Here is a 15,618-nt window from a genome sequence, read left to right on the forward strand (position 1 = left end):
AATGGGGTTAAAGAATTGATGTGCCTGGCTGCTGGTAGTGTTGTCTCTGAATTGGGAAGTTGCTCAATCTCACTGCTTCAGAAACAATCAGGTCTCTTGAACTCTGAACAACAGTTTGGACAGTCATTTTCATTCTGAAAGCTGTCTGTAGTTACAAAAATCATTCTGTCATCTGTTTTATAGTTGATTTCTGAAGGTTAACCCTTATAGCTACAGAGTCAGTGTTGAAAAAGCCAAGCTTCTAAAACAAGGGTGTAGCTCTGTGGTTGCCAAGCAAATAGCATTGAGAAGATGACTTTTTAAATAGTGTAATGGCCGCTCTGAATTGCATAATCTCAGTACTCATTTTAGCAGTTGACTTGATTTTTTTGCTGGATTTATTTACTTGTGAGGAAGATGCAGACTTCTCCTGAGAGTGGGCATTGGAGTGTTATAAAACAGAATTGTTGCTAGAATTGTATGATTATAAACTCTGTTACTTAAATATAGGACTGCAATGCTAGTCTGCAGTTTGTGTTCAACAAGAGAAGTGAAATCATGCTTAGAATCACACTCCTCGCTATAATTGAGTACATGTGTGCCACCTTCACCTCTGACTCCATTTTTACCCCTGGACTAATTTTTCTTCTTTCCCTCTCATATGGGCTATAGTTTCTAACTTCTATGTTAAAAAATGCTCATTTTGTCTGTCAGTATTTGCTAAAACAGTGGCTTAATGATTTTAAGTATCTCCTCCTTATGACTTTGTTCTCTGTGGGGTGTAGGGGTATCTAGCACCTGCAGTAGCATGTATAATGGTCTTTGTGGTGCCATCTATATTATCTGCAGGTTTTTTGAGTGTTGAAGTCTGTGAACTGAGAATTTGGAGGTTGCAGCCCAAGATACCACCTGAGCCTAGGTCACAGTACGTCACAAGGTGTTTGGATCCCGTAATGAGCTTCAGAGTAGAAAGCAAATCTATTTTTTGTTATGCAGGAGTGTATAACTTTCTGTAAGCGTCTGACTGCTTCCAAACTATGAACTGTTATGTCTATGAAAATCTTGAAAATAGTCTGCTTTCCTCAGTTAAGATCTGCATGTTTCTGGCTCAGCAACAGAAGTCCTTACTCTTACAGAGCCCATACTAAAATGGAATTCATATTACTGGCACATCTGCAGTGTAGTTATTTTTACTTTTTGGTTTTTTCCCTTGAATATTTTATTTGTTTGGGTTTTTTAGCAGTGACTGTCTGAGTGCCTAGACTAGGTAGGAATTGCTGTCAAATTCCAGTGTGGCATAGTTTACTGTGATTTTTCAAGGTGGTAGATCTGAAAAATATTGCTGCAGAGAGGATTCCAGTTGCTTTAGAATCATGATCTTGTCAGCTGTGGAGCAGACGAGGACTTCTTAATGAGCCATGCTTACTACTGTCAGAAAGCTGGGAAAGAAGGCAAAGGTTAAGTGCCTTCTTGGCTTCTTAGAATACAACAGCACAGCATCCTTTATGTTGTGAAATTTTTCATTTCCATTGTATTGCTCTGTATTCCAGCATAATTCCATAATTCCATAATCTGTAATTATGTGAACTTGTAGGTCTGCCTTTTGTTTTGAAATTGTTTAAAAATCTATATTTGTTAATAGAGTGACTGGAATGAGTTTAATGTTGGAAAACAGCAAGAAAAACTAGTTCGGACTGCTGTTGTGTACTTCTGGAGGGGTACAGCAGAGATGTTTGAATTACTGGCTTCTTTGCAGAGTAGTGTGGCGTAGGCTGTCAGGCTTTCCAGTTATATTAATGAAGAGGGATTTGACATTTTGGTTCCCTTTTCCATAGGTTGTTCCAACAATCCTGGAGAAGTTCAAAGAGAAGAAGCCCCAGGTAGTGCAGGCGCTGCAGGAGGCCATTGATGCAATCTTTCTTACAGTAAGTAAGAGTGAAAATTTCCCCACTGTCTGAGAATTGGTCTTGAACTTTGATTTGCTTTGCTCGTTACTGAAATAATGACTTTTTTTATTCAACACTGTAGACCACATTACAGAACATAAGTGAAGATATTTTGGCAGTCATGGACAACAAAAACCCAACGATTAAGCAACAAACATCCCTTTTCATTGCAAGAAGCTTCCGCCACTGCACCCCTTCGACTCTGCCAAAAAGCCTGTTAAAACCTTTCTGTGCTGCACTTCTCAAGGTAAAGCAGAAGGAGTTGATACTTCTCTGGCATTGACTTGAGTGCTGTTGTTGTGAAACCTTGGATTGTTTGGGGAGAAAGACCTGAAGGTAGTGCAGAGACCAAAGAGTTCTTGTGTGCTGTGTAGCCCTCAGAGTCGGTTTTGACTGATGTCCAACTAGAAGGTGACTGTAAGTCAGGGGAACAATTTGGTTTCCTTTATCTTAGCTTTTTTGAAGCTGTAGACTCACTAAGTTTGTAGTAGATTAGGACAGTGATTTACAACTATTATCCCAGACACTGTCACTTGCATCTTGCACACATCTCTAAGGTTTTGTTGGAATGCTGTTGTTTACTATGAATAAAAGAGCAACCACCATTGATTCATACATGGCAGTGACACTAGAGCATTTATCAATGTAAATGATAATGATGTATTGCAAACTGCCCTTTCCTTGGTATAGGCTATATCCCTGGCTTAGAAAATTGAGATTACGACAAGATTACAGAACTTTAAACTCTTTATAAAATTTCATGATATTTAAATGTTTAAACTTTCCTGAATGTTCAACCTCTTCTTGTGGGGAAAAAAAAAACCAAAGATGAGAAAATGGCTGTATGTGAGGAAAAAGTAGACTTGGTCAGTACATAGGTTGTTTTACACTTCTGTTTTCCTTTTTCTTTCTGCAGTGGAATGTCAAGGATTACTCTGTAGTAGATTTGGATTCTAAATAAGGGGAGGGGATTTGTATATAATATGTTCAGATATGTGCCACAAGTCACATGACATAAATTGTCTTTCTCTGTAGCATATCAATGATTCTGCACCTGAAGTAAGAGATGCTGGATTTGAAGCATTAGGCACTGCCTTGAAAGTAGCTGGAGAGAAAGCTGTGAATCCATTTCTAGCAGATGTGGACAAACTAAAGCTTGATCGGGTAAGTATCATTATAAATGTTGTAAAAAAGGCTCCATTTATCCATTAAGGATGCATCTTAGGGTAGATAAGGTTAAAGATGATGCTTTAGCCTAGTTAATTTCAGCACAGATTTTTGAATATGTATTTTTTACTTAAATGTTACTGTTATTGCAGGCAGTCTGAAAATCTCTTCATTCTTACATAAAGTATCTGGCTGTATTATCTGTGAGGTGGGTTTTAAGATTTAGTTGTGGTTTTGGTTGGTGGTATATGGAATTTTGTTTGTTTTTTAACACTTCATTGTCTGAAACAAGCTTTTAGGTCACAGCCATATGGCCTAATTTTGCATTACTAGATAGGATTTGGTATTAAATACTTACTTCCCAACAACAAAATTGTTATATTTTTGCATAAGCTGGCAGGTATGTTGACTGAATGAAGATTTTATAATTTGAGGTGCTCAGACTTAATCTTGGAGCATCTATGCGTATCTGTAGGATGTCAGTGTTTTCTTAGTATATAAATGCGCTTCATTTTGAACTGGGAGAATTATTTTTGGCAATACAGTGATGGTTGATGCCACTGATTGGTTAGCCTTACTATTGAAGGAACGCCAGATAACAAAATCTTGCTAAGTAAACAACCTAAGCTCATCACATTTTTTCCATGGTAGTCAAGTTTGAGCCCCTGCTGGTAAAGGGACACTGTGCATCCAATTGTGGTAGCTAAATAGCTTCTTTCTATCCCCACCTTTTTTTTCCCCCACTGCTTGGCAGATTAAAGAGTGTGCTGAAAAGGTAGAATTGGTTTATGGTAAAAAAGCAGGAGGAGCAGCTGAGAAAAAAGAAGGCAAGCCTATTACTGGAAAGACCACTGCTGTTCCAGGGCCTGCAGGAGATAAAGAAACAAAAGATGCAGCAACCAAACCAGGACCGCCAAAAAAAGCATCTGCAGTGAAGGTGAGAGGTTGTCTGACGATCAGTTGTCTGTGATTGCATCAGATAAGTTACTTACTGCAGATCAAAGGTGGCCTGTTGAACATTTGCCTCCACTGAGTTATCACTGTCCTTTTGCAGGAGTAGGTGAGCTTAACAGCAAAAGGAATCTGTGATTTTCTGCGAATCTAGTGAACTAAGAAGTTAATGATACAAACTGTCTTGTCACTGATGTCTTAATACCAGATTTTGATTTTGAAATAGTGATAAAAGACTGGAGGCGTTCAGAGGAGCCTCAGATGTTGTAACATTGGTGTGCTCTGTGATATAATAATACTTGGCTGAAGTCAACGTTTCTTGTAACTAATTAAGTATTGGGTATGTTTTCAGCATAGTTTTGTTTGTTCCTTTGTATATTCTGAAGTAATTTGAACTATTAGCTTGTGTTTCTTTAATATTATTCTTTGGATTTTAAAAAATTACTGCAGTAGATGGTCTTTGTAATATGCTGCTGAGTTCTTCAGGTGGGATACCTGGAAGTGAATAGAAGAATAGATACAATTTTTGAAATCTATTGGTACTCAGATAACCTGAGAAAGAGATACCAGTGACAAGTTTAGTATATAACCAGTATCCATAGGAAAACATACAGATCAAGTCGTCATTTCCTGAACTTTCACAAATACATCGTTCTTTCCTTTTTCATCTTCCCTTTTCCTGTTATGTTTTGTAAAACCTGTAGTCTAAAAGCAATATATTAAATAACCTCTAGCCTATCTCTGCCTGCAGTTGTTATGCTATCAGGTAGGCGTTTTTCTGACATTAGAACATAGTAGTGTAGTATAGGAAAAAACAGGAGTTCTTTTGATATCTGAGCTAGAGACCTATTTGATCTTGGCTAACTTGTCCATTTACTTTTAGGGTGGGGTCCCACCAAAGAAAGGAAAACCAGCTATGGCTGCAGGTACAGGAGGTGCTGGGCCTAAAGGCAAGAAGGGTCCTGAGACGAAAGAAATCTTTGAGTCGGAGCTCTCAGTGAGTATTCTGCTATTCTCTGAAATACAAAGGCCTCTGTAACCAACGATTGCAGCTTTGGTTAGTCAGTTCTTCAGGTACTACAGAGTTTTTCATGGAGGTTCTGTTTTTGTTAGGAGAAGGGAAAGCAGTATCTATCAATCTGTAACTGGTGACATGGGACTTTGGTAGATACACCTGTTCTTCAGGCTGTTGTTGGCACTAGGCCATTTAAGGCAGTAAGCAATAAATCATGCTTATACCCTTCCAACGGGGTATACTGTTGTCCCTGAAGTAGGAAGAGATTAGAAAAAACAGTCATACTTCATATGTAATTTAGGACACATGATTTGCTGAAGGAGTCTAGTATTAAAAGCCTGAGAATACATTACATTATTCTGGAGTTTACATTGAAATCTTAAGGGAAATAAAGTAATAATTAAAAGAACTAATATGTTTTGTGCTGTTCATATTAAGTTACATTTTTAAAAATGACTGAATTCTGTATGTTAGCAGACTACCTACTTTCTTGGTCAGGAACCCAGTAAACTTGGGTATCTGTGGCTCAAACAGGAAAAAAAGCTATTAAAGCTTTGCTAGATGTATCTGCAAGTTTATTGGACTGTCAATCCAAACCATAGTTATATTTGGAGTATTGCTTAGAGTGAATAATTTCTATTGTGTATCCAGCTTATATTGTTCATTATACAATAGAAAATGAGAATACAGTTCCTGAAGGTGATGCAGACACCAGTGAAACAAGGGAAGTTTTTATCACTAAACTTTCATTTTCTGTTTTGCTAAAAGGGAGACAAGACCTGTCTGCCCTCATCAACTTAGGATTTGTTGTTGTCAGTGTTTATTCAGACTTGATCTAAGATTACCTTGCAAATTTTAGGTTAGCTCTGCTTGATTCTTTAAGAAGATAGTTGGTATTCAAGATTATTTTTGACTGTCTGCACAGTTTCTCATACTTTTCAGGGATTACTTTTCTGTTGCAGTGTAATTTTAGCAGCTTTCTAAACCCTTAAGACCCCTAAACCACAATCCGTACAAAAATCTTTCAACCTACGACAGAACCCTTTTCCTATTTTGTAAATGCACCACAGTACAAGGGTCAGTCCAGTATATTACCTGTCCTTAAGGTTGCTGCCCTCCTCTGAAGGGATCCAGTGGAGTGTTAACCTTGTTCTGATCTGGCTGCAGATAGAAGTATGTGAAGAGAAAGCTGCTGCTGTCCTTCCAGCTTCTTGTATCCAGCAGTTGGACAGTGGTAACTGGAAAGAGAGGCTTGCCTGCATGGAAGAGTTTCAGAAGGTATGTTTGGAGCAATTGATAAGGCAGGCAGTAGGGAAGGAGAAAAGTAATAATTTCTTCAGCTCTCTAGGCTTGATAAGTTTCCTGAAATACTTACTAGTAGTAGTTGTATGTCAGCACTTCAGATGGATCAAGTATTAAACAATACCTAAAAAAGCCAAATGGCTTATATGATTTAAATTCCGTTACAAGTATTTTACCTTAATGTAGACACTTATGCTTTTGTCAAAAATACTTCTATTTTGATTGAGGATACTTAGAGGTATTTTTAAAACTCCAAGTAATTGTAAAGCTTGATCTCAAAGATAGCTAGATTTAAACAAAAGGTTCTGTAACTACTAGGCTACATGTATTGCAAAGAAGTTCCTGCTGTTTGTGTGTTAGGCAGCAGTTCATTATAATCAGCTATTTGCCAATTGAAATTTTTGTTTATACAATACTAGCAGTCTTCACAGCTAGTGGAAAGTGCTTTGTGTAGTCACAGACCAAAAAAAGCTTCACTGTAGATGTACAAATAGTTCATCCCATGACACCAGTACAGTAATGACTGAGCTTTTAGTATTTTAGTGGGAAAAGTGACTAACTTCAGTTGGGAAATGGTGACTGGCTGCATTGAAATGCTGCTGCATGTCAATAAAGCCTGCTTTAATAAAGCTTGCTTTATTAAAATGTTGCCATTTCAATTGAATGATTAAGCCTAACAACAGCTAAACCCCGTAATATAGATTATATTCAGGCTTAATCTCTGCTGTGTAGTCAACATTCCAACTTGAAAGCTGCATAACATACTTCATCTTAATAACAAAAGCAGCTTTTTGAGGGCCAGGTGGGCTGTTGATGGATTTTGTTTGTTTTCAATTGGAATGGCCAATAGTGATTGTTAAGGATATTTGTTAAAGAACATTAAAGGAATAGTGATGTGCATCTGTAGGTTAAGTATTGGTTCAGTACCTCAGACTCCTTGTAAAAATGACTCTTCAGGAAAACTATTATGCTGAGACTTTCTCTGGTTTAATTCAGTATTAAGAAAATACTTTGAGGACAGTTGAGAATTTCTGTTTGAGTTTGTATAATTTGTGACCCACTGGCTAACTTAATGTTTATCTTTTAGGCTGTTGAGCTTATGGAAAGAAGTGAAATGCCTTGCCAAGCCCTAGTAAGGATGCTGGCCAAGAAACCTGGTTGGAAGGAAACAAATTTTCAGGTAATACATTATCCTTTAGTTACTAAATAGTCCATTTCTGTTAATGTAAAGCAGTTTCCATCTAAAAGGCTGTAAGTGCATATGTCACTGTGGCCACAGTTCTGTCTGTAATCAATGAGAAAATAAACTCTGATATTGGGTTTTATTTCTGTTGAGAGTTGAGACTCTAGATGTCATCTAAGGTATCCAAAGGTTGTCTTTAGATGTATATGTATACATTTGCATATATATTAAGCATGTGTGTGTATATAAGTTCTAAAAGTAGATAATGGCAGGCCAGTATTAATGGTTGTGTATGTATGTATATAATAGTTTGTATTTGTGTGTGTACACAGTTTTTGTGGATAGTCAACCAAAGCACCTGTGTGTGTGTGCACAAAATATCTGTGTGCATAAATACTTCTGCATATTCAAATGTGTGTGTTGTGTATATATGCAAATACAGATTTTGTCCATATGTTAGTATTTACCCCCAAATCCATATAGTTCTTATATGTATCTATAGATGTATGGAATGAGAAAAATTAGTCTGAAGTACACGAAGATGTGAGTAACTTTCTTGCTGTTTTGGACATTGCAGGTGATGCAGATGAAACTGCATATAGTTGCATTAATTGCACAGAAAGGAAACTTCTCCAAAACTTCAGCACAGGTTGTGCTGGATGGTCTTGTAGACAAGGTTGGTGATGTGAAATGTGGAACTAATGCAAAAGAGGCCATGACAGCAATAGCAGAAGCATGTCAGTTGCCATGGACTGCTGAGCAGGTGAGTGAGCAGCAAAGGTATTCTTTCAGTAAATAAATCAGAAATAGTATTTAGGGTGTCCTTTCAGTCTGAGGAGTAAATTCCAAATCTTTGATTTTTCTCAGTTGCATGAAAGTGATTTGTTTGCTCTCAAGATGCTTCCCGAAGCAAAAGTTAAATATATATTCCTCTAAAGTTGAAAATAGAATCATAGGATGGTTTGAGTTGAAAGAGACCTTAAAGATCATCTAGGTCCTCCCCCCACAGCCTAGCAGGGGTACCTTCTACTAGACCAGGTTGCTCAAAACCCCATCCACCCTGGCCTTGAACATTTCCAGGGCTCGGACAGCCCCAACTTCTCTTTCCTCCTCACATTCCTCTTTGTCCAGCTGTTGTATGCACTTTTGAAAAGTGTTCTTGGAGGCCTCCTTCAAGTACTGAAGGGCCACAAGAAGATCACCCTAGAGCCTTATCCAGGCTGAAAAATTCCAGTTCTGTCAGCCTTCCCTCATAGGAGAGAGGTGCTCCATCCTTTAAATCATGGTGTCCCTGCTCTGTACTCATTCTAAGAGATCCATGTCCTTCCCGTGCTGAATGCCCCAGAACTGGGTGCGGCACTGCTGGTGGGGTCTCACATGAACAGAGCAGAGGGAATCCCCTGAGAATCCCCCTTCATCCTGCCAGCCACACTGCTTTTGGTGCAGCCCAGAACACAGCTGGCTTTCTGGGCTGTAAGTGCACATGGCTGGGTCATGTCTAGCCCCTTGGAGGGGGTGGATGCTCTTTCTCGTGCATGCTCTCTCTCCACTCATCCCCCAGCCTGTGTTGATACCGGGAGTTGCTCTGACCCAGGTGCAGCACCTTGGCTTGTTGAATCTCCTCAGGTTTCCATGGGCTCACTCCTCAAGCTTGTCCAGGTCTCTCTGGATGGCCTCCTGTCCTTCAGGTGTGTTAACTCCACCACTCAGTTTGTTTCATCACAAACTTGCCCTCAGAAAGCCCTCAATCCTTTTGTCTGTCATTTATGACATTAAATGGCACTAGCCCCAGTATGGATCCCTGAGGGGTGCTGCCTGTCATTAATGTCCATCAAGACTCTGAGCCATTAACCATTACCCTCTGGATGTGATGATTCCAGCAGTTCCTTACCCACAAGAGGCCACCTGTGAAATCCGTGTCCCTCCAATTTAGAGAGAAGGACATTGTGGGGGACCTTGTCAAAGGCCTGACAGAAGTCCAGCTATACAGTATTTGTAACTGCAATGATGTAATTGCTCTATCAAAAAAGGCCATGAGGTTGCTCAGGGAGGACTTGCCCTTGGTGAAGCTGTGCTGCCTGTCTCAATCACATCCCTGTCCTCCATGTGATTCAACACACCTTCTAGGAGGATCTCTTCTATGATCTTCCAAGGCACAGTAATAATGAATAATTATCTAATGCTTTTTTTAAAATGCAGGTATGAATCTGTAATAAAGGTGTCTCTGACTGCTTCTAAGTACTTCAGGAACTTCTAATTCACTTCAGTTCCGGTTCTGTCCTGCTACAGTGACACAGTTGCTTTTTCCTTTTCTGTTACCCCAGCTTTCCTGTACTTGCCCTGTGTTTTTTGCAGGTTTCTTCACTTTATTACAGTGCTTTGTCACCTGGTTTGCCCGTGAAAGTTTACACTTAACTCTCTTTTATTCCAGGTTGTGGCTATGGCTTTCTCTCAAAAGAATCCTAAAAACCAGTCAGAAACTTTGAACTGGCTTTCAAATGCAATTAAAGAGTTTGGCTTTTCTGGGTAAGTCTTTCAAGTAAATTGCGAAGAGGAACTTGAATGAAAGTGTTTCTAATCTGGAACTAAGATTCTGTTCATCTGAACTGTAGTTCCTTAAGCTCTGATGTTAGCCATGTTCTTCTAGCTCTGAAGTATATAACTGAAAGTATCTGGTGTTACTAGTATGATGGGATGTGATTACACTACTGGCTACTTTACTCCTCCTTACTTGATCTTCCCTGAAGAGCATTTGTCTTAAGGTACTTAGAAGTGTGGGCTGGGCACAGAGCTGTGGTATTGCATGTCTGTTATACTCCTACTTGGATACACCTGCACCCAGGTGGACCACTGTACATTTTATAGTTGAAAAGAAAAAACCACAGCAACTGAATCTGACAACCTACAGAAGAGTACATAACCAGCATGCCTATTAATCTCCTTGGGAAACATTTTGAGGTTGATTACAGGTGGATGAAGTTTTAGCCAACAAAATAGCTGTTATTATGTCTGGCATTCTGAGTGTGAGAAACTATTTCTCCATCTGAACCAGGGATAGCATGCCTTAATTTTTAATCACTAGCCTTTTAACTGAATGTGGTTAAGCACGTATAATAGAGTTTAGCCCTGAGGGGACAAAATCTCTAAGCAGAGAAAACTTCAAATATGATTTTATTTGACTACTTGGGCAGTTAGTATACCAGTCTTGAGATATTTTGTGGCTTTTAAATGGATAGTGACATTGATTAAGTCTGGGAAATACACTCTTCTTTAGTAAATTCCACCAAAAATATATATTTGCATCATGGAATGTGTATAGATGTGTTACTAGTACAACAGTGTTTGAGGCTGCACAGATAATACAGAAGACTCAGGAATTTAATCCTTCTTTTATTTCTCTTGTAAATATCCTATTGAAAATGTGTCTTTTTCTGGAAGATCGTGAGACTAACTATACAACAAAATAAAAAGAAGGCCCACCACAACAGTAATATACCCTTAACTTTATTGTATAGTCATGTTTCAGGTACTTAAAATGTTTTTGGATTCATTCATCAATATTTCAGTCCTAGCAGTCACGTGGATTATGTAATTTAAGAAATTTTCCAGCTGTGATGATAGTAGGCTTTTGTATAAATCGTTTACTGATTGATTTTCACAGTAGGCTATTCTTCTTCTGATCTTTCAGTAGTTATTTAAGCAGCTGCTATCTACACTGTACCTGTGATGTTTTATGAGTATACATGTCTTCTGCATCTAAGTTAGCTGTGTAAATCTGTCTAGGGGTATCTTTTTTATTTAACCTACTGTGATGATTTTGTTTGTTGGTTCTGTTCCCTGTGTTGTTTTATTTATGGGAGACATCTTTTTTCCACAGATTGAATGTCAAAGCTTTCATCAGTAATGTGAAGACAGCTCTTGCTGCAACTAATCCAGTGAGTAAATTTAGAATCTTAATCCTGAATTATTATCAGTCCTTAATTTGAAGACTGAGTGCTTTTTCCTCTTCTGGCAGGCTGTGAGGACTTCTGCCATTACATTGCTGGGAGTAATGTATCTTTATGTGGGACCTTCTCTGCGAATGTTTTTTGAAGATGAGAAGCCAGCCCTTCTCTCTCAGATAGATGCAGAATTTGAAAAGGTATGAAGTGGAGCTCTCTTGCTACCAACTGTTATTAAAGCTACTTTGAAACTTCAGTAGCTGGAGTTTGTAGTAATACTGTGGTCTAACCCTTGAGCTTGTAATTGATCCAGATTTATACCATGGTGCACAAAGGCTGCAAATTCATTATGTGTAGCTGTCTCAACAGTTTTTTCATTATGAGCTTTAAAAGTTTCTGGGTTTGTTTGAATAGTATAATGGTTTAGAAGTCTGCTGTCCTGATCCAGTGCATTCATATCATACAAGTAGCTTTATTTTTAATGTCAAATTAAAAATTGTAAAATTGTTTCTGATTTTGTGTTGCTTGTAGATGCAAGGACAGACAGCACCAGCTCCAACTCGTGGCATTTCCAGGCACAGCGTGGGAGGTGGGGATGATGGTGAAGAAGAAGAACAGGAGGAGGTCGGCAATGATGTTGTGGATCTCTTGCCAAGAACAGATATTGGGTAGGTTTGTATTCTAGCACATGAAGATACACTGCCACTGCAATCAATTCAAAACTTTGCATTTCTAACTGCTTTCTAAGTAGAAATCAATGTTGTTAAAACACTCAAATACTAATAGAGATATCACTGAGTAAACAGGCACTTCACCTGTTCTTTTCTGGCAGTGATAAGATCACAGCGGAACTAGTGTCTAAGATTGGAGATAAAAATTGGAAGATTAGAAAAGAAGGTCTGGATGAAGTGACAAGCATAATAAATGAAGCAAAGTTCATACAGCCAAACATAGGAGAACTTCCAGCTGCTCTGAAGGGTCGTCTCAATGACTCCAATAAAATCTTGGTATGTTTTTCAAAATCCTGTTTCAGTTGTTTCCAGCTTTAATCTTAAGGTAGTCGTGATTTCTGAACCTTGACTATTTCTGTGTGGTCTCTTTCAATGTCATTAAATCAACAGTTGGAAAATAATGAACTGTGTGTTTCCAAATCATATATTTCCCTATTTTAATAAATATTTGCCTTTTTTTTAATGTAAAAATGTTTCAAAAGAAAGGAAAAACTACCTTTACTATGAATGTAATATAAGGAAATCTGAAAAGAATTTGACTAATTGCTTCATTTGTGAAGCAAAAGTGAGTTGTCCCTTGTTTGAAAATATTTTTACTTTAAATTTAATTTGTTCCAAATATGGAAGTATTTTTTTTTCGGTGTGATGAATTTCAAGGCTGGAATAGGTTTCATTGAGCAGGCATTCTAAAGTAAAAGCTTAATATATAGCAGTATCCCTTTTCTGTGTGTAACTGGGAGTTTTTGCACAAATGCTTGTAACACTGTTTTATTTATTACCTTTTTTCTTCCCTTGTGTGCAGGTGCAGCAAACACTGAGCATTCTTCAGCAACTAGCAACAGCAATGGGCCCCAATATCAAACAGTATGTGAAAAATTTGGGGATTCCTGTCATTACAGTCCTAGGAGATAGTAAGGTAGGACAGATGTCAAGATCTCTTTGCTTTTTGTGTATCTAAGCTATGCCTGAAAGGTGGTTGATGGTAAGCTTCCAAGGATGTTTTAAGCTAATTTTTAAAAAAAGTTCCTGCCTGAATGACAACTTCATTTTCAAGTATAAATACGTGCCTGAATGTATATTCAGATGTATTTCCTCCTTGTAACTAAACCCAGTGAAATAATCTGGCTTTTAATGAATGGGGTGACTATATGTGTATTTGTGCTGCTGAAAGTACAGTATTTTAGACACTGAACAGGTTTGCTTGGTAAAGTTTCTTGTAGAATTTTTAGCGTATCACTGGATTACACTATACATTGCTGTTGTCTCTGCCACTGTGTAGGGCCCTTTGAACTGTAGGTAGAGGCATAGGACATTCACAACTGACACTGAAGCTTGTGTAAATAAGTGTTGAGTTTGATAGGATGCTGTGTCAAAATAAAGCTTAGGACCATGGGAAAGAGCTATTTGAAGCAATGAGTAAAAAGATTTGGGAAGATGCCAATATCTTGTGCCAGAAGTCATGGGCAATTATCAAAGATGGCATACTGTCTCTGCTTGGAATGTGAGTAGGAAAAAGAGCAGAAGCTGGATCTACCTGTCCCAAATAGTGGAAAGATTTGGACTGGTTCTAGGGATGGATAAAAATCTCCTGGTTAAAATTGTTTTCTCTTTAAGAGGCTTCAGGATCTGAGATCTTATATGACTTAAATTCTTTTAACTCACCAATTATCCTGAGGTAACATCAAGTTACTTTTGTAGAGGCATAGAACTTTTTAGGTTTGAGGGGAGTCCTACAGACCATCTAGTTCCAACCTCACTGCCATAGATAGGGACACTTTCCACTAGACCAGGTTGCTCAGAGCCCCAGTCTGGTAGGAGAGTTGCAAGTATATGGTTTAAGGATAAGCCTAATTGTGATTAACTTACACTGTTACTAAAGTGCATAATACTGACATAACTTGTAAGCACTATAATGCTGACAGAAGATTGTATGCTCGTTTGAACACTCTTACAGTGGTAATTTTTTTAAGTACTTCAAGTGCAAGATTTAACTAGTTTATCAAATTTGTCAAGATTTTGAAGATGAGGATGGTCCATTTTGGGTCTTACTTCAGTGTGTTTGTCATGGACGCACTAATAATTGAGGAAAATAATCAGCTTGAAGCATGAGTGAAGAAAAGTTAAATTTGGGTGATGGGACCCAAGGCCTTGTCAGAGAGGCTGATGATCATGTGTTTATATGCAGCACATGATTTGTTAGTTTTCCTCAATGAGATAGAAGATGGGAGAAGTTGGTAAAGCAAGGATTCTGACTTCTTGTTTACAAATATGCCTGTATGTTACTTCTGCATTTAATATGGTTCATACTTTACAAGAGTCTATACGTTTTTAGCTCCCTCAGAAATTCAGCCTACAGGAGAAGGTCATATGTGTAAAGTCACGTCTAGACTGCTAACGTTTTAAAGAACCATGGTTGTTAAATATTCCATCTGGCTTCTCATAACTTCGTATAGCTGCTTCAAAAAAGGGTGCTGTTCTAAATTTTGCTTGGAAAAAAACAAGGTGCAAATTGGTAGGAATTAGAGGGTTCTCTCATTCCTGATTTTGCTCATGTGTATCCTAAATAAGAGTTCCCTAATAGCAGGCTCTATAATCCATTTGTCTTGATTCATGAATGTGTAGCCTATTTAAGCACTATATAAGTCACTAACATTATTTTTTAGCTTCTTTAAAAGTTACTTTCAGAATTGTCGTCAGTGAATGGTAAAAATAATTTTAGAGACCCTCACCCTCTTCATTACACTTTTTTTAAATTATGGTAGATGAGTATAATGTCTGATTTGGAGATTGCTGCAGCTGATATCGCTGAAGCAAAATTCTTCTGAATCTTAGACTTCTTAAGCTGCAAATAAAAAAGAGATTTCAAAGCCCATGGTGTGGAAGCTTTTTGCTTTCATAGGAAGGATGACTATTTCCTCTTTTGTCATAGTCTTCTGACCCCTCTTTAGGTTTATTCTTTTTAAATCTTGTTCTTGCTACAGAATAACGTTCGTGCTGCTGCACTGGCAACTGTGAATGCCTGGGCCGAACAAACTGGGATGAAAGAATGGTTGGAAGGGGAAGACCTGTCAGAAGAGCTCAAAAAAGAAAATCCTTTCCTTCGACAAGAGGTAGGCTTCTGTCAAGCAAACGTCTTATGTGTGTCAAATCAAAATAACCTTATGTTCTATGGACTCTTTATCTATGCAGACTGAAATGACACAGTGCTACCATTATATGGGAATACAACTAGCTGTGTATTTGTGCTGACATAAAATTGTTAAATCTTGAAAAGCTAATAACAAGCTTTCTTTGTGCAGAATAGCTGTCATTTAGACTTCAGTGCCTCTAAAATGAAACTTCTGTTTTGATTAGCGTTTTAAGATCTAGTTTGTGTTCACTCAAATTCACCATGGAACAGAAC

At 38.1% G+C, this 15,618-nt stretch overlaps 1 protein-coding gene across 7 annotated transcripts in view; it reads left to right on the forward strand.

Moving 5' to 3' along the window:
- Positions 1 to 15,618, forward strand: part of CKAP5 (cytoskeleton associated protein 5) — a 51,620-nt gene that overhangs the window by 17,841 nt on the left and 18,161 nt on the right. For all 7 annotated transcript variants that reach the window (XM_030240286.2, XM_050974700.1, XM_050974701.1 and 4 more), the window contains 15 exons: positions 1,815 to 1,904; positions 2,008 to 2,172; positions 2,961 to 3,089; positions 3,847 to 4,029; positions 4,927 to 5,040; positions 6,226 to 6,336; positions 7,448 to 7,540; positions 8,121 to 8,306; positions 9,975 to 10,069; positions 11,421 to 11,478; positions 11,559 to 11,684; positions 12,016 to 12,152; positions 12,317 to 12,491; positions 13,018 to 13,131; positions 15,197 to 15,325. In XM_030240286.2, coding sequence (XP_030096146.1) covers positions 1,815 to 1,904; positions 2,008 to 2,172; positions 2,961 to 3,089; positions 3,847 to 4,029; positions 4,927 to 5,040; positions 6,226 to 6,336; positions 7,448 to 7,540; positions 8,121 to 8,306; positions 9,975 to 10,069; positions 11,421 to 11,478; positions 11,559 to 11,684; positions 12,016 to 12,152; positions 12,317 to 12,491; positions 13,018 to 13,131; positions 15,197 to 15,325 — 1,905 coding nt within the window. The remainder of the gene's footprint in view (positions 1 to 1,814; positions 1,905 to 2,007; positions 2,173 to 2,960; positions 3,090 to 3,846; positions 4,030 to 4,926; positions 5,041 to 6,225; positions 6,337 to 7,447; positions 7,541 to 8,120; positions 8,307 to 9,974; positions 10,070 to 11,420; positions 11,479 to 11,558; positions 11,685 to 12,015; positions 12,153 to 12,316; positions 12,492 to 13,017; positions 13,132 to 15,196; positions 15,326 to 15,618) is intronic.

Source organism: Serinus canaria, chromosome 5 (genome assembly GCF_022539315.1).
Source record: "Serinus canaria isolate serCan28SL12 chromosome 5, serCan2020, whole genome shotgun sequence".
Lineage (NCBI taxonomy): Eukaryota > Metazoa > Chordata > Aves > Passeriformes > Fringillidae > Serinus > Serinus canaria.